This window comes from Dipodomys spectabilis, unplaced genomic scaffold (genome assembly GCF_019054845.1).
Source record: "Dipodomys spectabilis isolate Male_0828 unplaced genomic scaffold, ASM1905484v1 ptg000783l, whole genome shotgun sequence".
NCBI lineage: Eukaryota > Metazoa > Chordata > Mammalia > Rodentia > Heteromyidae > Dipodomys > Dipodomys spectabilis.
In genome coordinates, this window is record NW_024871460.1 from 29,758,092 (window position 1) to 29,785,872 (window position 27,781).

Consider the following 27,781-nt stretch of genomic DNA (forward strand, 5'->3'; position numbering starts at 1 on the left):
TTAAGATTTTTCTTATAACCTAGCCAGGACAAAAGGAGTCTTTTTATCTCCACTGATAAAAGACAGGGTGCTGAACCATGCTTACCCTCATTTAGAAAAGTCACAACAATTCAGGGTCAAATCAAGAGGCAAAGTCCATCATTCTAAGGAGAATAAGACAAAACATTATAGAAGTATCTGTGTCAAGTGGACATTGTTGCAGTCCTAATGGCCTAATCTCCATGCCATCTATGTTCAGGCTTTATAGAAGGTATCTGTTTTAGGACAATTATCAGAAATTAAAGGTCAAATTCACTAACCAAGTTTCAAAAAAAGAAAGATTCTTAACTCTAAGAAGTATTCAAAACAGTATTCAAAAAGTTACAGGCTGCTCTTGAATTATGCTGACTTCAAAAATTTTGATGTAGATATTTGCACCATCTATTTTGGATTTTGCAAACCCAAACAGTAACAACTACAAAACTTCTTATTTCTAATATGATTGCTGACAGAAAAAGACCATGGGAATTATGACCTGGGAAATGAGAAGTATAAACTTATTCCAGAAATACTTTTAAAACATTCAGAGCTGGATTGCCTATAGAAAAGTTTTGCCCTTTCTTGTATCATCTTTTTGACACTTCACTTTGTTTGAAAACTTTAAAATACTTAAAAGTCTAAGGTAATTGTATAAAATAATGAGAAATCTAAAAGAATGATAATCATAAATAATATTTCTAGGAAATTTCAGAAAGATAAAGTGAGCACTTGAATAAAGCAAATCAACAAACATGGTAGTCAAAAAATCTGGTGGGCTTTACATGAACTTAGCCTGTAGCATTATTCTTTCTGATAGGTAACAATTCCTTTTTTTTTTTTTTGGTCCGTCATGATGACTGAACTCTGGGTCTGGGCTCTGTCCCTCAGCTCTTCAGCTCAAAGCTAGCACTCTACCACTTGAACCATAGTGCCACTTCTGGCTTTTTCTGGTGCTGAGGAATCGAACCTAGGGCCTCATGAATGCAAGGCAAGCACTCTACCACTGAGCCACCTCCTCGGCCCCTCCCTCGTTTTATGTAGAACATTTTCTTTTTTTTTGTCGGTCGTGGGGCTTGAACTCTGGGCCTGGGCGCTGTCCCTCAGCTCTTCAGCTCAAGGCGAGAGCTCTACCACTTAAGCTACAGCGCCACTTCCGGTTTTCTGGTGGTTTATTGGAGATAGGAGTCTCACGGTCTCTCCTGCCCGGGCTGCCTTTGAACCGCGATCCTCAGATCTCAGCCTCCTGAGTAGCTAGGATTACAGGCGTGAGCCACCAGCGCCCGGCTATGTAGAACATTTTCTTGATCCACTCATCTACCATAGGGAATCTAGGCTATTTCTACAACGTGGCTATTGTGAATAGTGTAGCAATGAACACTTATGGGTAGGGGAAAGTGGGGGGAAAACAAAAGTGACATTGCATTGCCCAAGAAGCATTATATTCATAACCTGATCTATGAAATTTTAGCTCCTTTGTACAACTCTTTAAAATAGCAATTTCAAAGAAGAATAAAGTTAGTGTATACAAAGCAGATATTGATCAAAATGCACTGTATTCATATATGGCAATTTCTTTGTACAACTATATGAAGATAATTTAAAAAATGTTAACTTCTTATAACAAATGATTATACTTATGAGAAACCAAATATTACTAAGTAAATAGAATGAAAATTCTCCAAAATACATTTTAAGATAAAGGAAAATTTTTAAATGGTCAATCTAAGAGTATACAGCCTAAGGTAAAAGCCCTTAAAACAATGAGTATGGTTTTACTACATCATAGTCTCATTTGGATCAATTCAATGTTTTCAAATTTTTACACATCCAACAGACAAATCAACATACAATAATGGAGAATTTAATGTTGCAATTAATAATTACCTTTTAAAAGTAATTTAATGAGGAAATGAATCTAACTTAAAATATTTATATAGTTAATATTACTGTCTAAGTCAGATTCACAAATGTAAACTATATAGTCTCATTATAAGTGACATGAAAGGGGCTAGGATGTAGCTCAGTGGCAAAGCGCTTGTCTAGCAAGTGCAACGTCCTGGGTTCGATCCCCAGTACCAAAAATAAAAGATAAAAAAAAATACAGTTAAAAAATGACATGAAAGTATAATTCAAATTTTCAAAAATCTAAACCAATAACAGTGTGAATTAAATTATTTTAAAACATATTTTAATATAATCATAGTTTTGTTTTGTTTTGTTGTGTCAGTCATGGTGCTTGAACTCTTGGCCTGGGCGCTGTCCCTCAGCTCTTTAGCTTAAGGCAACACTCTACCACTTCTGGTTTTCTAGTGGTTTATTTGAGATAAGAATTTCACGGACTTTCCTGCCCAGGCGCAGTCCTCAGATCTCAGCCTCCTGAGTAGCTAGGATTACAGGTGTGAGCCACCAGTGCCCAGCCTTCATAGTATAGATTTTTGTAGGTACAAATAGTCATGTCAAAATGAAACTCCCTGTACAATTATTTGATTCTAATAAAATATGAATAATAAGCAAACTTATCCTAGTGACAGAGAAACTCAGATGGCTTTAAAAGATATTTGCAGTGATATAAGACCATACATGGAAACATAGACAACATAATGTGTTAAAATATCATACTATAACATATTCAATAGGGGAAAGGCAAGTCAACAGTATTCTTATTATAACTAAGTACACAGAAGGCAGTTCAAGAGCCATGAACACATTGAACAAAATATGTAGCAGACATTTCAAGGAAGATAAGTGAACATTCATGAACCAGAAACTGCACTTACTCTCTTATCTCTAAATGTAATATAATTTCAATCTTAGGTAAACTTATAATGGTTTAAACTGTAGAAATCCCCTTTATAACAGCAAGTTACACAAGAGCAAATGAACCATTTGGTAAATTTGGTCATCTTCACAAATAAAGAAGTCAAATGAAAAACAGCCTTTTAAAACAAAGATTGAGGAAAATACAAAATGTTGATTACAAGCTTAAATTTAATTAAGTGTATTTTTTTGAAGTGCAATGTATTTGAATAATGGTTATAAGCATAGTCCTCTTGTTTTATGATGTTTTTCCAAAAGGCATTGGCAAACAGATTTAACACAAACCAATAAACATCTCTCCTTTATTACTTTTATAATAGGAAAGCTATAAAAACATCTTATACACAGTATAGTTTTTACTTCCTCTAATTTATTTTCAACTGATAGTAAGTTTGCTATAAGTGTATTTATTTTTAGGTACATCACATGTTTTAATTATGTGCAGAAATAAAAGGCTAGTATATGTAAAAATGATGAGATATATTTGGGGCTGGAGTTGTGGTCCAATGGGAGAGTGCTTGCCTGGCATCTGTGGGCCCCTAAAGAAGTATCTTCTCAATTTAAATATATTACAAGCTGTATTTACTAATTTTTTAAAGACCGGAGAGACAATTAATTGGTATATCCCCATTCCATTACATAGAAGAAATACAGATTTACTTTGTGGTTGTGAACTTTTAAATATCCCAGTGCTAATATTTAACTTCAAATTACTATATCTTAAACATTCCAATTTGTACAGAATAAATATGGTATAGAAAATAGAATCTTGCAATTGATACAGATTAAAATTCTCTATCCTTACAGTTAAGTTGAAACAAAACTCATTTCAGAGTTCATCTCTGACATTTTTAAAAGCTCTTTCTAATTAATTTAAAGTGGGTTTAATTTAATTTATTCTTACTGAACACTTTAAAACACTTTATTGATACCAGGCTCTCTGACTCTCAGAGGTCACCTTGACCCTGGGGGTTGAGATGTCAGTCAAAGAAAGACTCACATTTAAGTTCTGCATAGAACCATTAAAACAGTATATGAAGAAGTGAGAGAGGCAGCATACTGAAAGAAGGCCTGACTCAGAAAGAGTCCTTGAGGATTCCAGAGACACATCTCCTTCAAGTATGCACGCAGCAAATTGGATTTGCCTAATTATCCTCTCTGCCCAGTCCCTTCTCACCAGATTGTTATTAACTAAATGGTTAAGAATTGACATAGAACAACAAAAAGATCTTTGAGGTGTGACTTTGTCCAATAAGACAAAAAATTAAAAATGAACAATTAAATTTATACAGCAAGCAATAAAATTATGAACACGTGTCTATAATCTCTGACTCTCTAGTTTATACAGTTAGAAAAAAAGGTGAAAAACACTGCTTTTTCCTATATGGACAAGAACACAGATGATAGAATGTATTGCTACCAAAATAATTGCAAATAAGCATAATGTTCTAAACTTTATACAGGGCTTCTGAGATCATATTACTTAGGCTAATTTAGTTACACAATCACAACTAAGAATTGAATCCCTGTGCATTCCATGCTCTTACAGTGTCACTCACAGATCACAGTACTGATCGCATAACTAATTTTCATTCTTCACATATGAGACATGATACTGGGCGCCATTATTACTACTGAACTTCCATTTTTTCCTCAGGATGAAATTGTTATATTAAATGCAATTATGAGAGAGTGAACTTCTTAAAACTCACACTAAAAATCTCTGTTTTCCTGTTTTTAAGCCCTACCTCAAAAATATTAACTTAGATCAATTTACGAATCTAATTTTAACTGTATTTATTGATATCTAAAATCTTTTCTATGTCTGGCTGAGCCTTCCTCGGGCTTTTATCACTATTTTGAATACCTTCTCTAATCTGCTCTTACACATTTTAAATTCAAGGTTTTCATTCTACTTTCTTTATACTTGACCTGCCCAAATTTCTCTTTTCTTTCTTTTCCTACATCTATTTCCGTTCTTTCCTCTAAAAATCACCTATTAATCACTGCCTCTAAAGTATATATGGCAATTTTTATCTATTGCTAGTGTGTAATAACCAAAATGTGACATTTACAGACTCCTACTTTTGATAAGTGAACTCATGACTCATATTTAATCACCAAAGTAGTTCTATGTATTAGAATTATTATTACCATCATGTCTATCTTAAAAAATAAGAAATTATGTAAGGATTGTATCCAAGGACAAATAACTAGAAAGCCAAGCCAGGATTCAAGCCTACATCTAGACGTTTTATACAAGAGAAATAGAAACATTTTAAATAAAAGGCCTCTACGATTAATTTCCTTATTTTGAGAACAACTCAAATGTCTGTAAATAGAATAATGGATGGTTATTTTTTAATTACTATTCTTCAATTAATTGTAATAACCAGTGTTATGTGCTACAATAAGGATATATTAGGAAACTATGATACTAAGAGTAGAAATAGAATTACACAAAGAATATACCTGCTAGATTCTACTTGTATGAAATTTTGGAATAAGTAAAATGGTCCTCACAGTCTGACAAAGCTTTCATAACTTGCATTGGATTGAATGATTCAAACTCATGTCGAAATCCCAGTTCCCAAGGAGTTTGTTTTAGGAGGTGAGAACATCTCCAGGTGATTAAGGTTAGTAGCCTCAGCAAATAAATCTAAGGGAGCAGGTTGAGCCCTTCCACTGTACAAGGACATACTTGACTATGAACCTGAATGCAGGCATCATCAGACACTGACTCTTCTGAAATCTTGACTTTAAGTTTCCCAGTCGTCATAAATGTGAGAAATAAATCTCTAGTGTTGACAGATCAATCAGTTTATGATTTTGTTATAGCAACTTAAAGAGGCTGCAACAGAAGAGATAAGTGGCTAAACATTGATCAAGATGAATTGTACTCACAAACTGACATGTTGAATTGACACCCTTATATACAACTAAAGACAAAAAATAAATGAAATCTGTTATAATGAAAATTTGCCAGGGCATATATCATATATCCTTTGCCAAAACTGACATTCATTATTGCCTCTCGACTTTTTTTAGTTTATAGATATGAATTCCTTTACAACTAAAATTCAAATAAAAATATCAATGTGAGTTTGGTGTTCTCCACCAAAAGATAATAAAACATATTTTAACAAGATATTTCCTAAATTCTCCCTCTCTCTGCTTTCTTTAAAAATAGAAAGGGTAAAAAGAATATTAAAATAGAGAATTTACATGAATAATGTAATGTTACACTATGGTAAGCAGCCCAATACTTGTTTCTGTTTCTGATGGTTTATATATTTTATTCACTTTTAAAATCAGTGTTCATAAACTTTTAATTTTTAGAAAAGCATTTGAAAAAAATATCTTTCACCTCATCAACAAAAGAGAAGAAATCACACACACACACACAGTCACACACACAGTCATGCTGTTCCAGAAATCAAAAATAAACTTCACATAAAATTATAAGTATTGAATGAATATTTAGACATACTTTATACTTTGTTATTTTAATTCAATAATTACACCAAATAAATTTCAATCTAATTTGTAATTTTAGTGGTATATGATGTTCAATTATCTAGGAACATTTGGATTTGTGTATCTAATAACAAGTTGATGGATTCATAAGTTGAAATCAGCCATTAATAAACTTTTATAACAAGTCAGCCAGTACAAATTGTTTACTACTTGATCTAGTTAATCTTCATTAAAACTCTCTTACATGAAAATGAAAATTATTTTAGTTTATTAAGATTTTATAGTCTTCTCAATATCTTTCCATAGATTTAAAATAAACTACAAAATATTTACTATGTTAGTACAGCAAGAATATTGTCCTTAAATCTAGAAACTATCTTGGAAACATCATCATTGCTTAATTTTATTCATCCCTCTCTTACTATAAAGTATCCCTTGAACCTTTTCAACTATCCATTTCCCTGAATCGGGCACTTACCTTCATCAAAGAACATTTTAATACCTTCCTTTATTACCCCTGTCTCCCTCCTTCTAATGAAATACATAATTCACATTAACCAAAGTTAACTTTCTTTTTTATACATTTTTGTTGTAAGAATACTGTACAGAGGGGTTACAGTTACATTCACAAGGTAATGAGTACATTTCCTACCAAACATTTTAAAGTACACATCCACTTATGTCACGCTTCTCAGGGACTTTTAAACAAACATTTAAATACTAAACTTGATTAACAAAGATTTTGTTTTGTTTTGTTTTAATTAGGGATAAATCTACGTCACAAGCTGTATTTGTCTTACCACCGCTTTATCTCTCTGCTTTTCCTTATGTTATTCATTAATCTGGAATGCTTTTTCCTTCTCCACTGAAAATTTCCCTGTTTAGGCCCATTGTTTCCTTTCCATTTAGGAATCCCCTAGAGCTCTTTGCATACATTTAATTGGGGCACAAAAATTAACTGGAATTTTGCATGTATCTCCCTCATTAGAGTGCAAGTGATAGTAAGCATAGCTATCTTTCTTTATTTCTGAAGGTCTTCATAAAAATTAGATGACATAATTTATTAACAATGACTAAAATGGTGCACTATCATTAATAAGTAATAGTCAGCTTGAGGTTAAAATGCTGTGAGATATAAAATGCTGTGATAGACAAAAGAATAGGGGATAGTGGAAATTTGGTAGAGTTACATTTATGTCAGACTAAAATTTCAGCAAAAATCTCAAGTGTCATTTTTGCTGAGGTTTTTTTTAGCATTAGGCAAATTCTTAATGATGCAGAGGGGCAGAATATACAAAAAAGTACCAAAGGTTATTATGGCTGGAGTGAGAAATGTTTTTATTGGTAAGAGGAGACAGAAGACTGTAAAGGCAGACAGTCCATAGGAGATCATTAAAACAGGTAACCCTTGTATTCTAAAGCTCAAGGGAAATAGGGGAAAACTTAAAAAACAAAGAAATAGACATGAAAAGGTTCAACCAGTTTCATAATTCCATGCAGATTATAGATTTAAAGGTAGATAACGCTATCCTGTCCTCATAAGCCACAGTGAACTTGTTCTTCCTCTGATCACCATATTTTCTTCCTTAGGACCAGCTCCATCTAGCTGTGTCCTAGTTCCTCTGTTATTCTTCTCCCTGTCTTATGTTCCAATTCACAAGGTCTAAAGGTCCTGTCTTATATCTATTCATTAGGTCTAAAGATTTGTTTTACATTGCATTCAAATGATCCTCCTGATCTACCATCTTATCAGATAATAGTGTGTGTGTGTGTGTGTGTGTGTGTGTGTGTGTGTGTGTGTGTATTGATATGAGTGGACTATTGCCAGTTTGAAGAATTGCTTATCAATACTAAGCAAAGAATCAGAGATCTGACTACCATATCATTATGGGACATATTAAGATTATTATTATGATGTTAAAAGTTCTTTTGTTATCAATTAAAAGTTTTAACTGCATTAGTTAAGTGACATGACATAGTGAAAATTAGGATACTGTCAGACCTGCTTGATCATGAAGAACTAAGGTCTTAACATTTGAGGTAGTGGTATTAAATTCTTGGTAAATAAAATGTCAGGTGACCTGTTGCAAGCAAAAAAAATATGAAGAATACATAAAAGTCAAGTTTTGGTCCTGATCTGATGCACATGTTGTAAATAAGGTGAATTTTCCCAGAAGCCACATTTTGGTAGATGGAATATTTGAGTCTTTATTACACATTTAGCAGCCTGCATGTAGCCAATTGATACAAAGGCGTGAAACTCCCAAATACACATAAGACCATAAGATGCTTAGGAAACAGGCCAGAAAGGAAAGAAAGAACAAAAACAATACCAACAAACCAGTTCAGCTCCGGTGGAGAGCTGAATATGTCAGGCCAGGGGGATGGGTCACAGGACACTACCAGTCCCAGGCACTGGACTGACAGGTTCAGCAACCTATCAGCCAAGTGCCCACCCCTGCCTCCAGGGGTCCAGGTATGCCCATCACCTGAGGGGGCGAGGAGGCCACCCTCCCCACCATGAAAACAAGATAACATATGCTTTTCTCTAAAGCAAAGCCCTCCTAGCTCACCCTGAGCTAGGCATGTGCATTTCAAAGGATCGCTTGTCTCACCTCTGGGTCTTGGACCTGGGTGAACAGCTTCCTGTCTCCTGACTAGGCACCAGGATGTCTGCAAGAAATTATTTGGTCTCAGCCACCTCACTTCACACATTTGGTGGTACTAGGTCTTTATACCACCACAAAGCAACTTAGACACTCCCTAGATGGAAAATCAATAACTTGTTGGTTCATCCTTTCCGAAAGGCCTAAATATAGAAGGCAGAGATAACGGTTTTCATCGTGTGCCATTTAATTCACAAGTCTGAACCTCAAAAAAATGGTTTAGAGAAGATTCAATTACCACAAACTCCACCAAAAACAGCCATAGTTATAGCTGCTGTGCTGTCTGTGGTATTTTTGCTAAAACAGATTAAATTGGTCTTAAGTACTTGGTACTCACCCCTTGGTATGGCTTCAAAAAATATAGAACTTTTTGACCAGCTAATAATCTTGAAATATTACGTTCTGTCATATTTTTTAAATCAGAATTATTTATTTTAATGCAATCAGATTATATTAACATTGCTTTTAAGACAAATATGATGGGTGCATATTCTTATTTTGATTGTAAAGGCTCATTGCAATCAGCAATCTACCTTCCCCTCCTCAGTTATCTATTCCCTTCTGAAGTCACCTATTTTCTCCTCTCCACTCCAAACTGTCATCCACCTCCTTCCAGGGAACCAGGAATGTTGGTCTTCTCTTAGTTATCAAATACCCAACACAAACATTGTGAGTAGATAAGAAAAATTGCAAAGCAAACTTCTTTAATTTTTTAAAATCAAGTCAAGTTCAATATTAGCAGTATAACCTATTTTAAGGGAATATATTGTCTTGAATATTTTAGAACTCTGAAACTGTTTGCATGTACAAAGTTTATAATTCTGATACATTAGTGCTTATAGTGAAAGCAAATTTTCATCTCTTACCACTATATTTCCTTTAGGTACATAAAGCTCAGCAAGTGTAGAGCTTTTTAACTGCAGATCAAAAATAGTGTTGTTCTCAGGTAGGAAGGACACTGAGCCAGTTTTATCAGTCAGATTTGTACATATCTTCGTACGAGGTCGAGCTATGCCTTTAAGGATTACATAAAATCCATCATCTCCAATCACTGAAACCAAACAAAAACAAAATAGATGCAGATAGGACTGATACAAGTATTTGCTGTATTTTTGGCAAACTTTTTCTAGTTTATTCTATGGCAACACATTCAGTGCAGCAGTCTGTGTTGAATCAAATAACAAATGTAAATAACAAAAATTAAAAAGGCATACTTAATGGCTTCTCTTCAGACAGAGATGCATAACATGTCTATTCTTGGAACTTCTAGATTCAAGTGGAAAAGAAGAAAGCAGGGCAGACTATCAATGATAATGTATTTAAGACATTATGAACTGGATATCAATGGTTATGCCTGAAATCCTAGTTACTTAGTGGGATGAGATTTGAAGATTATGGCTCAAAACCAGCTTAGGTAAGAATGTTCCAGATAACTTATATCCAATTAACCAGCAAAAACATGGCAGTGGAATATGGCTCAAGTGTTACTCCAGCTTTGACCAAAAGAGCTAAGAGACAGCACTGAGACAGTGCAGGCAGGAACACACACACACACACACACACACACACACACACACACACACACACACACACACACACGCATGCATGCACACACACAAACAATGGAAAAATAAAACAACAACAACAACAAAACCTTAAACTTTGCCTCCCAATCAGATTTGGCATTATCCTATTTTATATAAGCAAAAATACACACAGAGGAAGTGTGTAGGGGGTGGGGGTATCCCAATGCTTGTTTTCCTGTGTAGTATTGTCTCACAGTCTATTATCCACCACAGTTTCTAAAGTTTAGCTGTATCTCTGGCAGGTATTCCCTTGGTAACTTAAAATCCTTGTAAGCACTCCTGGAGCTTCCCATTTTGAAGAAGCAGGCATAGGAACTACAAGGGACCTTTTACCATGTCTCAGGTGTAGATATCACTTTATAGTATCAGAACAAATGATTTAAGCGTAGTGAGATCATTTCTTATGCTTTACTCGTTGGAAATGAATAAAAGTGAAGTTATAGATAAAAATGCTCTATAATATTTGTATTAGTTAATAGCCATGCTCAAGACATAGTATATTAAATAATGCTACTGTAGATAAACTACTGTCTTGTTATGGCAATACTCGAGTTAGAACCTTAAATCTCACACTTGCAACAAGACATTTTACCATTTCATCCACACCTCCAACTCTTTTTACTTTAGGTTATTTTTTTAGAAAAGATCATGTAAATATTCTCTATGGTCTCCCAATCTTTTACCAAGGCTGCCTTTGAATTACAGCCCTCCCAATCTATGCCTACTCAGCAGCTGGGATTGTAGATATGAGCTTCTACATCTATCTAGAAAAACTACTTTTAATATCAAAGTATGTATTTTATTCAAGCATGTCGTTTTGGTCTTATTTCCTCATCATCACTGGCCAGGGTTCTTCCATCTCCTAACACATTTGTCAACACATGTAATACATGGCAAACTGTGAAATGCAGTCTATCATGCATCTCCATGCAAGGGAACCTCTGAAATTGTTTTCCAAGCAAGAAGTTCTGTAATAATTTGCATCACAATGAGTTGCATTTGAATAATACTTTTACCTGTTTATTTTAAAACTTTTTAAAGCTCAGTTCATTGCTAAAATGCTTTTATGAAAGTGAATTAAATGTTTTTCCTTGTGCCTTTTTATTCAGTTTCATAAACATAAAATTAAGATGATCCATACTTAGAAACATTAGACTATTAAGTGCATTTATGTGGAAACAGAATGGGAACAAAATAATCAAAATTTTAAAAATTTGAAAGATCAAATATTGATATGGATAAGAAACTACTGAATTTACATTATGTATTATTAGATGGATTAAAATTGTATAAGTATTCTGTAAGGATGTTTGCTTCTTCTAAAATAAGCCCCAATTTTACCCTATGATTAAGCAATTGTTTTTCTAAGACATGGCAGGAGATGTTTAAAAGATGACTTTTGTGTAAGACTGGTACTACCAGATTTATCATAAAAGTGAGAAGCTAGAAATATCAAGGGTGTTCATTCAAGAGATAATGTACAAATAAGCTCTTTTCTGAACACATAATTGAATGCTACTCAGCCATAAAAAGGAATAAACTATTGATTTGGGCAACATGGATCAATCTCTAAAGCCTTAAGCTGATTAAAAAAATATTTTCACAAAAGGATACATGCTATTTGATTTCATTACAAAGCTCTAAACACTTCATGCAAAACTAATTTCTAGTGAGGAATAAAAGAAAGAAAACAGAGAAAACTCAGGTGTTCAGGGGTGAAAAGTTGTGATGTGATAGAATAGATTATAATTCTGACATTAGAGAGAAAAATTAGAATCTATGGATGGCAGTAAATATTTTTGAGTATTTGGAACATACTTTTATGTCAAATACCTCTGTAAACATATTACATATAAAAACCTTTTGCATCAAATAACATCCATTGGAGTCAAGAATGACTGAAGGCAGTGAGAAATAAAGCATCTTTCCCCAAGATAAGAGAACCAGTAGTGACACAGTCAGTACCAGATGCAGCTCTCAGAACCTGCTGATCTTTGTGCAACTATGTGGCATTCTGTCAGTCTCTTTCTTTCTCTTTTACTCAACTTTCCTTCATGTTTAGTCTATAGTGATATTGTTTCAATTAGGATAAAGGAAAACTAGGAATATAATCTACACAGATATCAGGCTTAGCTCAGAATACTATATGTGTGCTTAAAAAGATAAAAATCAAACATAAATATATGAGTGCCTATGGATACATATTTATGATATGATCATTATATAATAAATCTAGGCCAAATATTTGTTTGGTAGTATGATTAGAGATATGAATTTATTTTTTTCCTATATTATCTCTGTAAAATACAGACATAGTGTATTTAAATGTTAAAATATTTAATTGATTCTAAAAAGTGACTAATTTAAGAAATGATATTTTTATCTGTATTTCCAACTCTAGAAAAATAACAATTTCTTTATTTAACCATTGTTTTATTGGTATGTAAAGATGATGCACCTATGTCAGAAAATGAGCACATTCCTTATGAACAGTATCACTTCTTCCCTCATTTTCTCCCCGTTTTTCACTCCAAACCCCCCTTTCCCCAAAAGTTGTGCAGTTCATTTTTAACACATTATCTAGTATCATTGTTGCATTTGTTCACTCTCCCTTAAGTGCCCCCACTTATGCTCCCCAAGACAAATAAACTTACATACAAACAAAAGACACAGAAAGCATAAACAGTGACAAAGCAGAAAAGAAAAATCAAACCAGCAAACACAAACAACAAAACCTACTTATTAACGGGGCAATTTTTCCTTTGAGGATTTGTTGTTGGGGGATTTAATTCTTTGAGTTCTAAGTGTATTTTAGATATGAGGCCCTTGTCTGTTATAGGACTAGTGAGGATCTCCCTATCTGTGGGCTTTCTATATATCTTGCTACTATGTCGTTTGCCATGCAGAAGCTCTGAAGTTTAATGCAATCCCATTTGTCCAACCTTTCTTTGATTTCTTGTGTTTCTTTTGTCAACAAGCCCTAGTGTTTCTCCTATTCCTTCCTGCATTGTTTTCAGAGTATCTGCTTTAACCTTGAGATCTTTGATCCATTTGAAATTGATTTTGGTTCAGGGTGATACATAAGGAACTAACTTTAGTTTTTTACAAGTGTTTAAACAATTTTGTCAGCACCATTTGATGAAGAGTCTGTCTTCCTTTCATCCTACTTTTTTGCAGATTCATTTCTGGGTCTTCAGTTCTATTCCATTGGCCCTCAAGCCTGTTCTTGTGCCAAAGACGTAAGGGAGACTTCTCTGAACAGGAAATAAGAATAGCCAATAGTGACATGAAGAAATGTTCAACATCTCTGACCATGAAAGAAATGCATATCAAAACAACATTGAGATTCCACCTCACCCAAGTTAGAATGACTATTATCAAGAAATCTAATAACAACAGATGCTGCAGGAATGTGCCCAAAAGGGAACTCTACTACACTCACTGTTGGTGGGAGTGTAAACTTGCTCAACCACTCTGGAAAACAGTATGAAGGTTCCTCAAAAGACTAAACATAGTGGGGCACCGGTGACTCACACCTGTACTCCTAGCTACTCAGGAGGCTGAGATCTGAGGATGGCAGTTCAAAACCAGCCTGGGCAGGAAAAGTCCCTGAGACTCTTATCTCCAATAAACCACCAGAAAACCGGAAGCAGCTCTATTGCTCTATGGCTCACATGGTAGCATGCTCTCTTGAAAAGCTGAGGGACAGTGCCCAAGCCCAGAGTTCAAGCCCACAACACACACACACACACACACACACACACACACACACACACACACACACACACAAATAAAACTAAACATGGAGCAATCCCACTTCCCAGAATTTACTCAAATGACCACAAACAAGCCCACAGTAAAGCTACCAGCTCATCTATGTTTATTGCAGGTATTTAACATAGCTAAGATATGGAAGCAACCTAGATGCCACTCAATATAAGAAAATGTGATATATATACACAATGGAATTCTATGTTTCCATCAAAAAGAATGGCATAGCCCCATTCATAAGGAAATGGAAAGAGTTGGAAAAACTCATATTAAGTGAGGTAAGCCAGACCCAAAGAAACATAATTCCCATGTTTTCCCTCATTTCCAATGATTAGTATAGGTCTAGGATAGTCCTAGCAGATGAGTAGAATAGCTCAATATGACATATGACCACATAAGATGATACTAAGCAAAATGAATTCTAAGATATAGCAACAAGAGATTTTTCTTTGTTGTTGTTGTTTTTAATGTACTATATGATTTCTTTTTGCTTTTGTACTTTTCTTCCTATGGTTTATCCCCTGTTGTCACTGTATTTGATTTTGGTACTCTGGGTATTTTCTATGTTTATCTGAATTAGGGAAGAGTAGGGAAACAACAAAATGGTGAGACAAAGGACAAAGGGGGAACTAACACAATGGCTATACTCACAAGATAATATGTTGGAAATGAACTGTGTAATTTGAGGGGCATGGGGGAGAGAAAGTAAGAAAAAAATGAGGTGGGGGTAGCAAATTTGACAAAAATGTACCCACTACATAACATGTGTAACTGTAACCCCTCTGTACATCACCTTGACAATAAAATTAAATTTTAAAAAACCACTCTGGTCTCCATTTCTTGGAGTTCATTTCAATTTCTTTTTCTCAAATACACCAAACTTGCTATGAAGAGTCAAATATAAGATATTAAATATTTCTCATACACTATGCTTGGTGTTCAAACACTAATCATGCCAATACTTCCAAAAGTCTTACATCATTTGTCTGTTTCTCAGATGGATAAACCAACCTCAGAAGAGTTTGTAACTTTTCACAAGTCACAAGTACATTAATATCTGGAAGTTGTCAAATATAGTGTAACATATGAAGGACATACATGCACACAAATAAAAGCTCATAAACATAAATATGTGTATATGTATGTGTGCTAATAAGACTTGTCTAAAGATATGTACATTACATCATATCTGTATGATAGGTATATAAGAATATAAACAAACCAATGTAAACATATTATTTTTGTTTGGGACTAGAACTCAAAAACTAAGTATCTGACACTTTAGCTCATTGGCTGCCACTCTACCACCTGAATCACATCTCCAACCCCTAGGTGGATTTGTATATATGTTTGACAGATCTTAGAAAGCATAACATGAAAGAGTCCATGAAGTGTTAATACTCATAACAAAATTCAGAAAGTGATAGTCAATTACTTATTATTATTGACTTATACCAGTTATCCTGGGGTAGGATGGGATTTCACTGTTTCATTTTCACACATTTATTCTGTATTCCAATCAATTTCAAAATTTCATCTCAATTAGTTTTCTAAATTAGTACAGCTTATATATTTGCAAATCTATCAAAACTATTTTAATAAGAAGTGGAAAAATTTGTTAAAATTTAAAAGGAGATTAGACACATAGGCAGAGTTAGAGAAAATTTGAAATTATTTCTGGATACAAATACTTGAGAGAAAAAATAATAGTCTTTAGATCAGTAACAGACTCAATGTTTTAATCTTAGCTTCATGAAAAGTTGAAAGTAGGAAGACTGTGAATTCACTTTACGCTGGGCAGAAAAGTACATGAGTTCAATGAGAGTTTAGTGTGGCAGTATAGGAATTGCAATTAAGTGGATCATGGTCCAGGATCTACCTTGGGCAAAACAGATTTCAACTCTAAAATAATCATCACAAAAAGGCACTTGGGATGGGATTTAGCATTAGAGTACCTATATAAAAAGCACATAGCCCTAGTTTCAAACCCTAGTACATTAATAACTAAATAAATAAATAAATAGATAGATAAAATCTTCACTCAAACAAGGAATTACAAACCAGAAATAGATTTCATGTGAAAAATCCAGGCAAAAGTGTTAGACATAGCAGAGACTGAATTAACAGAATCGTCTCAGAACTTAAGGAATATATGTTACTAGCCCTAAGGTACATAGACAAATTAAACATTATCATAACTATCTGAAAAAAATTTCAATGGAAATAAGCTCTCAAAAACAGCTAATATGTTATCGACAAATAAAAATGGTTAATTTCTGGGCACCAGTGGCTCATGCCTGTAATCCTGGCTATTCAGGAGGCTGATATCTAAAAAACATGGTTCTAAGGTAGACCAAGTAGAAAAACTGAATATGGAGCTGTGGTTCAAGTGGTTCAGCACTAGCCTTGAGCAAAAATGCTTAAGGTCAGTACTCAATCTCTGAGTTCAAACCTCAGGACTAGAACAACAATAAGAAAAAAAAAGGTAAATTTATGAGTTGCAATAAAAATGTTTGTTGACCCTGTAATCTGGGAAACTTTAGCCAATAAAAACCAAAAATTAAGATTCCTTGTTTGCTGTTTCATATAAATTTAAAGAAATGCAAGTGCCAACAAAAATCTTAGAATAATACTGATTTCAAAATATAAAATATTGATTTCCAGACTGCAAAAGTAGAGTAGTTAATAAAAATCAAGGTGATTAGAAAACAATTTCACTGGAAGTTTTTTTATATGTATCTTTCATTACAGTAAAAGTTTCCCAGGAATCATGTTCACAAGGACTAGAAAAAGTCTCCTTTTGCAACATTTCTTAGTTTAAAATGTCTCCTGACTAAACATACATTGCATGAACAAAAGGCTTTAAAAGAAATTAAAAATTCTAATACAGGAAATATTAATCATTTTGTTTGTGACTTTTCAAAAGTTTAAAGGTCAAACAAAAACTTAATTAAAGCAAAGGTTTGTAAATTACTAAGTATATCCCCTCTTTGTTACACAGACCTTTAACTAAACCATTTCAGAAGACTTTAAATATTTCAAAGATCTATAATTGGGCAAATAAGGTCATGTTGTCAGTTGGCTAATCCCCTTTGGCCTATAAAATTGAGTTTAAGTGTTATCTAGCAGGAGAGCTTTTCCTGACCTCTGGCCTGCTTTCATCCAGCATAATTAACACCATCCTTGGGGAATTCTCTTCACAGAATTCTGTCATGGCACTTTTCATTGTCAATTCCTGCCAAATAGCCTAAGTTTATGTGAGAAGGAACTCTTTGTACTTACTGCTTTCAGCCCCAAGCCAATGAAATCCTAGATGATTTGGGGCATTCTGCAGACACTTGTTGAATGAATCAGAGTTTACTAATTTCTCTCCAAAGAAGTTTATCAGATATTTGGAGACCAATTCATTGGTTTTGGTTTGTTTTTACTTAGAATTTCTCTGTGAGGAATGAGATAAAGTCTTTGTGTAGTAATTTCCTTCTCATGACATTATTTGGGAACAGAGTCAAATACCAAAATTATATAAATTTTAGCTAGAAAAGTTGATGTATAGAATCCTTGTTATAGGGATAAATAAATAATTCCAGAGAAAACATAATAAAAAACAACAAATGGCTTTTTCATGGCTTTTAGTTTTTTAAAAACATCATGAGGCATAGGTTATTGCCCTTAAAAACCATATTGCAAGCAACATTTTAAGGCACAAGTTGAATAATCTTTCTTAAAATATTGCTCTACTTTGTGGAAAACCATCTACAGACAAAGTTGGATATATATCTTAAGAATAAAAAATACACATAGGATCGTCTTAAAGCGAGCAAGAATGGGTATAAAATATTTTATTTTATTTTGAACATAGACTTTGCATGGGAACAGTTTTACAACAATACTTCCTGTCCCTTGAACAAAAATATCTACTACTCAACAGAAATCACGAGGCATACAATCAAGCTAAAAGAGATCACAAGGCAAGTATCCTCAAACAGGTATAAAGAATGATATAAAGAAAGATTTTAGTCGTTAGGAGAAGAATATAAAATTATTTCATGGAAAAGATGGCATTCATAATGGATCTTAAAATGTACAAAAATTCTGACTGATAGATATTGGAAGGAGCATTTGTAATATAGAAAGTAGTATAAAACACTGCAAAAAAGCCTAGGGGAATGGCTTCAATGATAGAGGGCTTGTAAAGCATATGTGAGGACTTAGGTTCAATGCCTAGTACTACGTCACACACAAATGACATAAAGGCAAATAACATAAATGTTCCTAATTGTCTCCAACCATGTATAGAAAATGACAAGGAATAGTGAACGATAAAGTTCATTAGAAACAGTATAAGAAAAAAATATTAAGAAATCCAATTAAAGTCAGCTTAGCACTTGCTTAACAAAGCCATTAGAAACTGGAACTATGTTTCCAATATCCAATGAAAAAATAGTCTTAAATTAAAAGGACAATGTATATTATTAAAAGTAAACCATAATTTTTCAGTATTTAAATTATTGATGATTAAAATTTAGAAGGAAGAGATACTAACATTCTTATATAATGCTAATATGAAACATTTTCTATAATTTCTCAGCATAGATCATAGACATGAATATGTCCACAGGTTTTAATTTTAGAAGTCTATCATACATTCAAAGTAAAGGTAAAAATTAGTATAGGCAAGAATTTATTTAGTACCACACTGTTAAGAGTAGGGAAAACTAAAAAACCTTAAAGGGTATCAATAATATCAACATATCTTGCAAAATGTCATATCAAAAATAATATACTACTATTAAAGAAGTTAAGCCTAAGAAATTGTGAATTGAGTAATCAATTTCTGAATTAAGAATGTACACAATGAAGGATAAGGTCTAATAAACAACAACGGGTATATGTCTGGGGATGAGCAGAACAGCAATTAAGCGAAATGAACTCCACGACAGGAACACAAGTGGTTTTTTCTTTCTTGCTATTGTTTCTAATGTATTTATAATGTACCATGTGATTTTTTGTTTCTTTGTATGTTCCTCCCCCATAGTATAATCCTGTTTTCACTGTATTTGATGTCAGTGCCCTGAATCTTGTATATACACTTCTCTAATTTAGGGAGGGGAAGGGAAAAAAAACAAAATTCTTAAATAGGGATACAGGTTGACCCATTATAACAATGAGATGTACAAGACACTACGTTGAAAAACAAACTACAATTTTTGAAGGGGAGTGTAGCTGTGGAGTGGGAGGGAAGGGATGGTAGGGAAAAAACAAAGAAGGAGGCAACAAAGCTTGATAGGAAACATACTCATTACCTTGTTCGTATAACTGTAACCCCTCTGTACAGTACTTTACAATAAAAAAGTATTAAAAATAATATATAAATATATACATGTGTATAAACAGTTTGTAAAACACTGCTCAGAGCTAGGCATGCTGGTTCATGCCTGTACCCCTAGGTAGGCTGAGATCAGGAGGATTAAAGTTTAAGGCTAGCCTGCGCGAAATATTCAAAATCCCTCATCTCAATCAATAAAAATGAAACATGGTATCACACATCTACCATCCCAGTAATACCAGAAGGCAGCTCATAGTCAAGGTTGGATAGAAACAAAAGCAAGACACTACTGAAAACATAGTGGAAGCAAATGTGTTGGAACCATGGCTCAAATTGTAAAGCAAGTATAAGGCCCTGAATTCAACCTTAGTAACACACACACACACATATACACACAAAGAATCACACTGTTCATTTCCCTTACATCAACTTCTCTGACTTTTTCTGCTTGACTCAGACATATACTAGTTATTGCAAATAAGGGGAAACCATGGAACCTATGTTTCTTTGGGCCTGACTTACATCACTTAATATAAGTTTTTCCAAGTCTTTCCATTTCCTACAAATGGGGCAATGTCATTCTTTCTGATGGAGACATAGAATTCCATTGTGTACATATATCACATTTTCTTGATCCACTCATCTACTGAGGGGCATCTGGGTTGGTTCCATATCTTAGCTATGGTAAATAATGCTGCAATAAACATAGTCGTGCTGGTAGCTTTAGTGTGGTCTTGTTGTTTCTAACACATTTATAATATTATTTCTTTGTTGCTTTATATGTCCCTCCCCCATGGTATAACCCCTACTTTCACTGTATTTGATGTCGGTATAATTTGTGAAGGGGAAGGGAAAAATCAAATCGTTTAAATAGGGACACAAGTGGACTCATTGCAACAATGAGATGTACAAGTCGTTATGTAGAAAACCAACTTTACAACTTTGGTGGGAGGAGGAGGAATTGGGTGGGGGGGTGGGAGGGAGAATGGGAAGGGATGAGAAGGGGAAACAAAGGAGGAGGCTACAATGCTTGATAAGAAATGTACTCATTATCTTGCCCATGTATTTGTAACCCCTCTGTACAGTATTTTCACAATTAAAAAAAAAATAATCACATTTTTCACTAATAATCTTTACTAGATGTTGAATATTCCCTGGAGATTTGTATAGTACAATTAAAAATTCTTCTATTTCTACTTTAAGAAGATGGCATTTAAAATATGACTTGCTTAATACATAGAAAAGTTAAAGGTGATGCTGAAATATATAAAAAAATTTCAGCATTAAAATTAGATATAACATTTCATTCAAATAAGAAATCATAGGGTTCTGAGATATAGCATCACAAAAGAAGAATAAGGGAGGTTAAAATTTAAAAACAGAGCTGGGCATCGGTGGCTCACACCAGTAATCCTAGCTACTCAGGAGGCTGAGATCTGAGGATTGCCGTTCAAAGCCAGCCCAAACCAGGAAAGTCCATGAGACTCTTATCTCCAATAAACCACTCAGAAAACTGGAAGTGGCACTGTGGCTCAAGCACTTGCCTTGGGCTGAAGAGCTGAGGGATGGCACCCAAGCCCAGAGTTCAAGCCCCACGACTGACCAAAAAAATAAAATAAAAATAAAAACAGAACAGAAATAATACTATAAAGAATAATCGGTTTTGAAGAAACAGTAATGTTAGTGTAGACAGGAAAGAGAAAAACTTATAAGAATGGACTTCCACTATAGCATGAACGTAAAAGATGAAATTTGGATGTGGAATCCAGTGAAGCCTCAAGAAAATGAACTTTTTTAGTTTTCAAGAGGTTGTGAACCTTATAATAATGTCCTGTATCATCACCTTGGCCATGAAATAAGAGATTCAATGAAACCATTTGCTCTTAACAATGAATGTATGTATAGCTAATATAACATATACAGAAGATGCCTGTGTGCAATGAATACTAGTTTGCCATTTTAATATAGTTATATAAGTATTTTTATAGATAACAATCTTAAATAATATAATGATATGTTCTAGTACCATAATTACTTAAACAGGTGCTGTGTATATATTTGATTGACTATAAAAATCATAATATTGCTTCTTCATATTTTATTATTGCAAAATCAATGGGTAGGAGGCTAAGGGGAAAATGGTAAGTTTCAGAAACTTTCCTCTTATTAATAAAGCATTTCTAAAGAACTAGTAGTCAGACAGGAGACCAGAAAGTAAGAACAGCTGTGTGGGATTGCACCAGAGAAAGGATCGCCCCTGAAGCAGATTGAAGGCAGCAGCCTGGTGATGAGGGGCTACTGGGGGGGATAATTTAAATAATACCAGAGGGAGGGAAATGGCATACATGAATAAAGGAGAAAGGAGCGAGACAGATACCTAATTTGGCTTGTTCAGTAAGTTTAATGAACAAAGAGCTCAGGTATTTAATGAGTTGACAGCTTTGATAGTGAAACTGATCTGTGCTGTCAGAACTACAGATCTTAAAAACTCAAGAGAAAGATTGTGCAATATGGAGGAGTAAATGCACACTTGGTAATTTCTAAAGGTGTTGAAATGCAAGTTGAAATATTCTACTTGATATAATCAAGTTAAGGTTCATAAATTTTGCTATTGAAATTTCATGTTTCAATAGTAAATGGATTAGTAAAATGTTATCAGAAAAGACTGTTGCTGCCAATTGGAATTTTAGAACTTCCTTAGGAAAAAAAGCCAAATAGGTAATTACAAATACTAATATATGAATCTACATTTGTTGTGGAAAATTAAACCAAAAGGATTTGTAGAAGGGGTGAGTATTGCCCTCATGTCAGCTTTCATTACTACAACAAAATACCTGAAACTTTTACCTTTTAAGAGAATATATATGTATATGTGACTTAGATGAGAGTGGAAATGATGTCCAAATATAAGTAGGGAGAAAGATGGGAGAGGCCAGGTTTCTCCTTTGGTAATGATCCTGAAGTAGCCTGAGAACTACCCTATGCCCCAATGACCTAAGGACCTCCCAAAGTTATCCATTTCCCGAAGTTCCACCACCTCCCTAGGGACTAAACCTTTAATCACATTATATCCTTGAGGGACATTCAAATTATAGCATCCTCAAGTCTTCTCTCCTCTATAAGGCAACAATTTAAAATGTGTATTCTTGTAATGTCTTTCTGGACCCACTCTTACACAACTTATATATTGTATATGAATAGTATACATATTTGTAATGTGCATATTTAATGTATATATACTTTTAGATTTTTATATTTATATAATTCTACAGTTGTTCTATTTCAATTTGTTGTCTTTAGGGTTTGTTCATGGTACATATAGATCCATTGAAACCCCAGTTCTGCCAGAGAAAGTGAAGGAGAGACAGACAGACAGACAGACAGACAGACAGACAGACAAAGAAAGAGACAGAGAGAAGGATATTCTTTCCCATCACTGCCTAGAATTCCATAGAATAGACTGAAGGCCATGCAGGTTGCTCCAATATTGCTCCCATTATAAACATCTCACATCTAATGAGTTTTGTCATTGCAGAATATTTCTTGGTTAATTCTTGATAAGGACCAGGTAAGCTCTATTCTATTTGATCTCCTTGTTGGAAATAATAAAGGATTTTTTTTGTGGCAAAGATTGCAGTTCAAAGCCACTCTGGGCTGAAAAGTTCCTAAGACTCCATCTCCCAACTAACCTGCAAAGAGCCAGGCTGGAAGTATGGCTCAAGACTCTTATCTCTAATTAACCAGCAAACACTGCAAGTGGTACTATAACTCAAAGTGGTTCAGTGCTAGCCTTGAGCAGAAGTGCTCAGGGACAGTGCCCAGGCCTTGAGTTCAAATCTTCTTGAATACCAACTGGGACAAGCCATCCCAGCAATGAGTACCTAGACTCAGCCAGTCTGGGGAACAAGGGAACATGGAAAGGAGTAAGAGGAGATGATGTCACATCAGCCACTTTGTGCCTGCCCTTTCAAAATTAACCAGAGCCGGGAGGTCAATAGAAGTAAGAAGCCTGCCCATCTAGTGTCCATACCTGTCTACCTATTAACTGGACAGGAATTTATATACTTGCCTTTGTTACCTGACTCCTCTACTTAGTCACCAGATGTCAGAAGTAGCTAGGGACATTTCTACCAACATTTTTCAGTCCCAAGTCCTTCCTCTTGCCATTTATTTGCTCTCTAGTATTTTTTTTGTAGCCCCTTCTCTAGACTTCATCTAAGGACTCACATCACCAAGGGACAGCTGCTGCTCACTGCCCTCTCTGGGAGGGGACCAAATTCCAGCCTTTTACGCCTAATGTCAACGCCCCTGCCCCTTGTCAGCAGGAAGTAGCCAGAGAGAATCTGTGTCCTATTTCATGATTATTAAAAGGCTAGAATGTAAGGTCCGCTCCTGGATGGTGAGCAGACTCCACCCTCCTCACAGCAAAGTCTCCACCCAGTACCTGCGTTACTTAGGCAGTTGGGACACCTGTGATGTCACATCTGAATTTGTTGTGGCCACACCTTTCTCCGCCCATACCCTAGATAAGGCCAAGCCCAGGCCCAACGCTCTCTTTTCTAGCTCTTTCCCAGCATTTTCCCAGCTCTCTCTTCTCTTTCCCAGCTCTCTTCTCTTTCCCAGCTCTCTTTCCCAGGTCTTTCCCAGCCATGTGGAGGGCCAACATGGCCTGGTGCTAGCCAGAATGATGAATAAACCTACCCCTTACATGAAAATAAATAAATAAATATTAATTGCAGTAAAAACTGCTCAAAATGTGGTTCACATGCTAGTACACCACTGCTGGATTATTGGAAATTAATTTGAATCTCATCTCAGGCTTCCTTAAGCCAGGACTTGTCAGAGTTGAGCCCAGCAGTAAGGATGTCAATGCATACCCTGCCAATCTGAATGTGTGCTGAAAGTGTTTAACATAATCTTTACATAATAGAGTGAGCGATGCTATCCATTTCATTTACAACCTTGTAGATGAAAAACATCCACATAGTACATTTTCAACACATCAAGTGAAATGGTGAATATGTTGATAGAGAAATTGACACAGATACATGCATTTCAATTGCCAATACATTCATCATACTCTACATTCATCTGTTTGTTACCTGTGCTGCCTTTGACCCAGGTTTGGGAAGTGACTTTCCTACTAAGTTTTTTCAGATGTTGATCATCTAGGTGAGAGCTTAAATCAGGAACTGTCTTTAACATATTCCACACAATGTTGTGTTCATGCGTTGTTCTGTGAACAGGCCTTAAAAAAAAAGAAGATTATGTATTCAGAGACCACAAAACCAACACCTCTTAAAATTTTTGTTTCCAATTTTGTATCTTCTTTTTCTTGAAAAGTTATTTAAGGAGAACTATGATGGTATTCTACTTTGTCCTACTAGTCAACTCGAAGAGTTTGTTTTCTTTAAGATATTTTTTCTTCATGGTACTTTAAACCTTAGGAAATTACCTGGTGCCTTTATCTTATCTTAACTGAAAACTAACTACTTCACTTGCAAGCTGCTGTCTTTTATTAGTAGTACTTAAAATTATAAAGACCTTTCATAGACAAATAGAAAATACTACTGTTATTACTGTTTATTGTAAATCCTTAAATGCTATTAAATTTAAATCAAACTGTAATTTAACTGAGAGTAGACATTTTTAATATAGCTTACTAGATGACATCAAATATAATGCATAGTTATCACAGATGGTATATTTATTAGTTACTTTTGTTCATATGTTTGTTTTTGAGAAAATGTCTTAGTCTTCCTGCCTCAACCTGGCATATGCTGTGAATAAATAGATATGCCACCACACCTTGTTCCTACTTAATCATTAAGGCCACTACTTAGTAAATGAAACACCATAAGCAGGATATGAAATTCATTTTACTCTAAGTTCTCAAGATATTATCTTTGCTTTCACATAGGTCATTACTAATGTCCAGTACTTAGAAATCTAACGTGAAAATGTGCCCACCCCACAAATACAAATTTGCAGTTTTCTCTCGGTTTAGACATCATGTCCTGTTGGCCTATCTGATATGTATGTTAGTAAATGGGGGTGTGGGGGCTAAGCATATACATTGTGCTTTTCCTACAGATTGTAGAAAAAAAACGACATTGAATTAGTAGAGAAACAGTCATAAGAAAACTGGCCTTCTATCTAATAAAATTTTTTTAAAAATCTATGCTTCAGGTGCAACAATAAGGAATTAGTACCTAAGTTAAACGGCATAGGGCTAAGTATGGTAGTTTATGCCCATGATCCCATTCATGTGAGAGGTAGGGAGGATTTGGGTTCTATATAAGTGTAGGCAAAAGTTAATGAGATTTTATCTCAGACAATAAGCCAGGCTGTAATTCCAATTTCATGAAAAATGGAAGTAGAAAGACTATTCATACCTGCCCCAATTTCATGGCAAATGAAGGTAGAAAAAACACATTCATACTGGCTCCAAGTAAAATTGCAAGATTCATTTTGAAAAATAAAAACTGAACTAAAACAGGGCTGGAGGAATAGTGTAAGTAGTAGAGCGCTTATTCGGCAAGCACAAGGCTGTGCATTCAAACCTCAGTAGTGTCAAAAAAAAAAAAAAAAGAAAGAAATACACAATAGGGTTCTATGCTTTCATCAGAAAGGATGACATTGCCCCATTTATTTTTTTCAAATTTTTTTTATTGTGAAAATACTGTACAGAGGGGTTACAATTACATGGGCAAGATAACGAGTACATTTCTTATCAAGCATTGTAGCCTCCTCCTTTGTTTCCCCTTCCCATCCCTTCCCATCCTCCCCCTGCCCCCCCCCCCCACCCAATCCATTTATAAGGAAATGGAAAGATCTGGAAAAAATCATAGTAAGCAAAGTAAGCCAAGCCCAAAGAAAAGTAAGTTGCATGGTTTCCCTCATTTGTAATAGATTGGATATGTCTGTGATATTCTTAACAAGGGATCACAATAGCCCAACTGTTAAGTGCATAGGACCATCTACAATGAAGCTTAGTAACATGAACTCCAAGAATTGGAAACAAGATGTTCTTATTATATCCTGTAAGCAGTTATTTCTATATTTTTCTCTTTTCCTTTTCTGTATACTTTGTCTTGTATATAAGCATCTGTTCCATGGGAGGGAAAGGGATCACAGAAGGACAAAGGATGAACTAATGAAACAACGATACTCACTTGACACTGTTGAAATGAACTATACAACTTGGGGGGGGGGGGTGAGGGAAGTAGGGAGGGGTAAGTGGGAGAAAATGAGAGAGGGTAATAGTGTTTAAAAAGAAATGTACTCATTATCTTACTTATACAACTGTAATCTCCCTGTTCATCACCTTTACAATAAAGATCTATATAAAAAAGAAAAAAGAAAAGAAAGAATTTGCATGTAACAAATGTCTAACACATGTTACTTGATTTTGTCATAAGTAATATCAAAGATGTAAAAAGATTTCATATGTATGTATATTTAGTGGTAAAACTTTAGTTGTTGGAACAGGCAAGTCCAATTGAGAGAACTCTGTACACATAAATGGACACTTTGAAATGAAATCCCTTTAGACAACTAAAGAAGGTAATTTAAAAGCAGACATTAGTTCCTATAATAATATCAAAAGTAGACCAAGTGCTTAGGAAACTCGTTACTTTATAGAAAGCAGTCCCAAAGAGCCAGAAAGTAACTGTTGAGTATGCTTGATTTAGCACAGTGTCTTTCTGAATAAAGCTGACCAATTTTCAATTATCAATCAAAGAAAGAATACAGCCACATGGATTATTGTAAAGCCAGGTGTTTAATAATTCCCTTTAGCCTCTCTTTAAGAGAAAGACGGGAACAGAGAGAATAAACATGGAAAGATTTTAAAACTATGTTTGTAAAACTATGTTTGTAAAACTTTGCTTTGGGAACTGGAATAGACACAAATTAAAGTTTACTATGTTTTTACTGGATTTTTACCACTGAAGAATACAGTATTATGTTCTCAGTTTTGTTGCTGTTCTTGTTTGGTTGGTGTTGTTTTTGTGTTGATACTAGAGTTTTGACTCAGGGCATCAAACTTGCTTAGGGGCTCACTATGCCTGAGCTATGCCTCCAGCCCTTTTTATTTTGTACTGGTGATTGGAAAGAAG

At 34.6% G+C, this 27,781-nt stretch overlaps 1 protein-coding gene across 1 annotated transcript in view; it reads right to left on the reverse strand.

Moving 5' to 3' along the window:
• The window catches only part of Cnbd1 (cyclic nucleotide binding domain containing 1), a gene marked incomplete at its 5' end in the record, with an annotated part of 128,316 nt that extends 103,407 nt beyond the window's left edge, over positions 1–24,909 (reverse strand). Inside the window, 2 exons of the mRNA XM_042672980.1 lie at positions 9,845–10,029; positions 24,764–24,909. Of these exons, the coding sequence (XP_042528914.1) occupies positions 9,845–10,029; positions 24,764–24,909 (331 nt within the window). The remainder of the gene's footprint in view (positions 1–9,844; positions 10,030–24,763) is intronic.
• Positions 24,910–27,781: the final 2,872 nt, after the last annotated feature.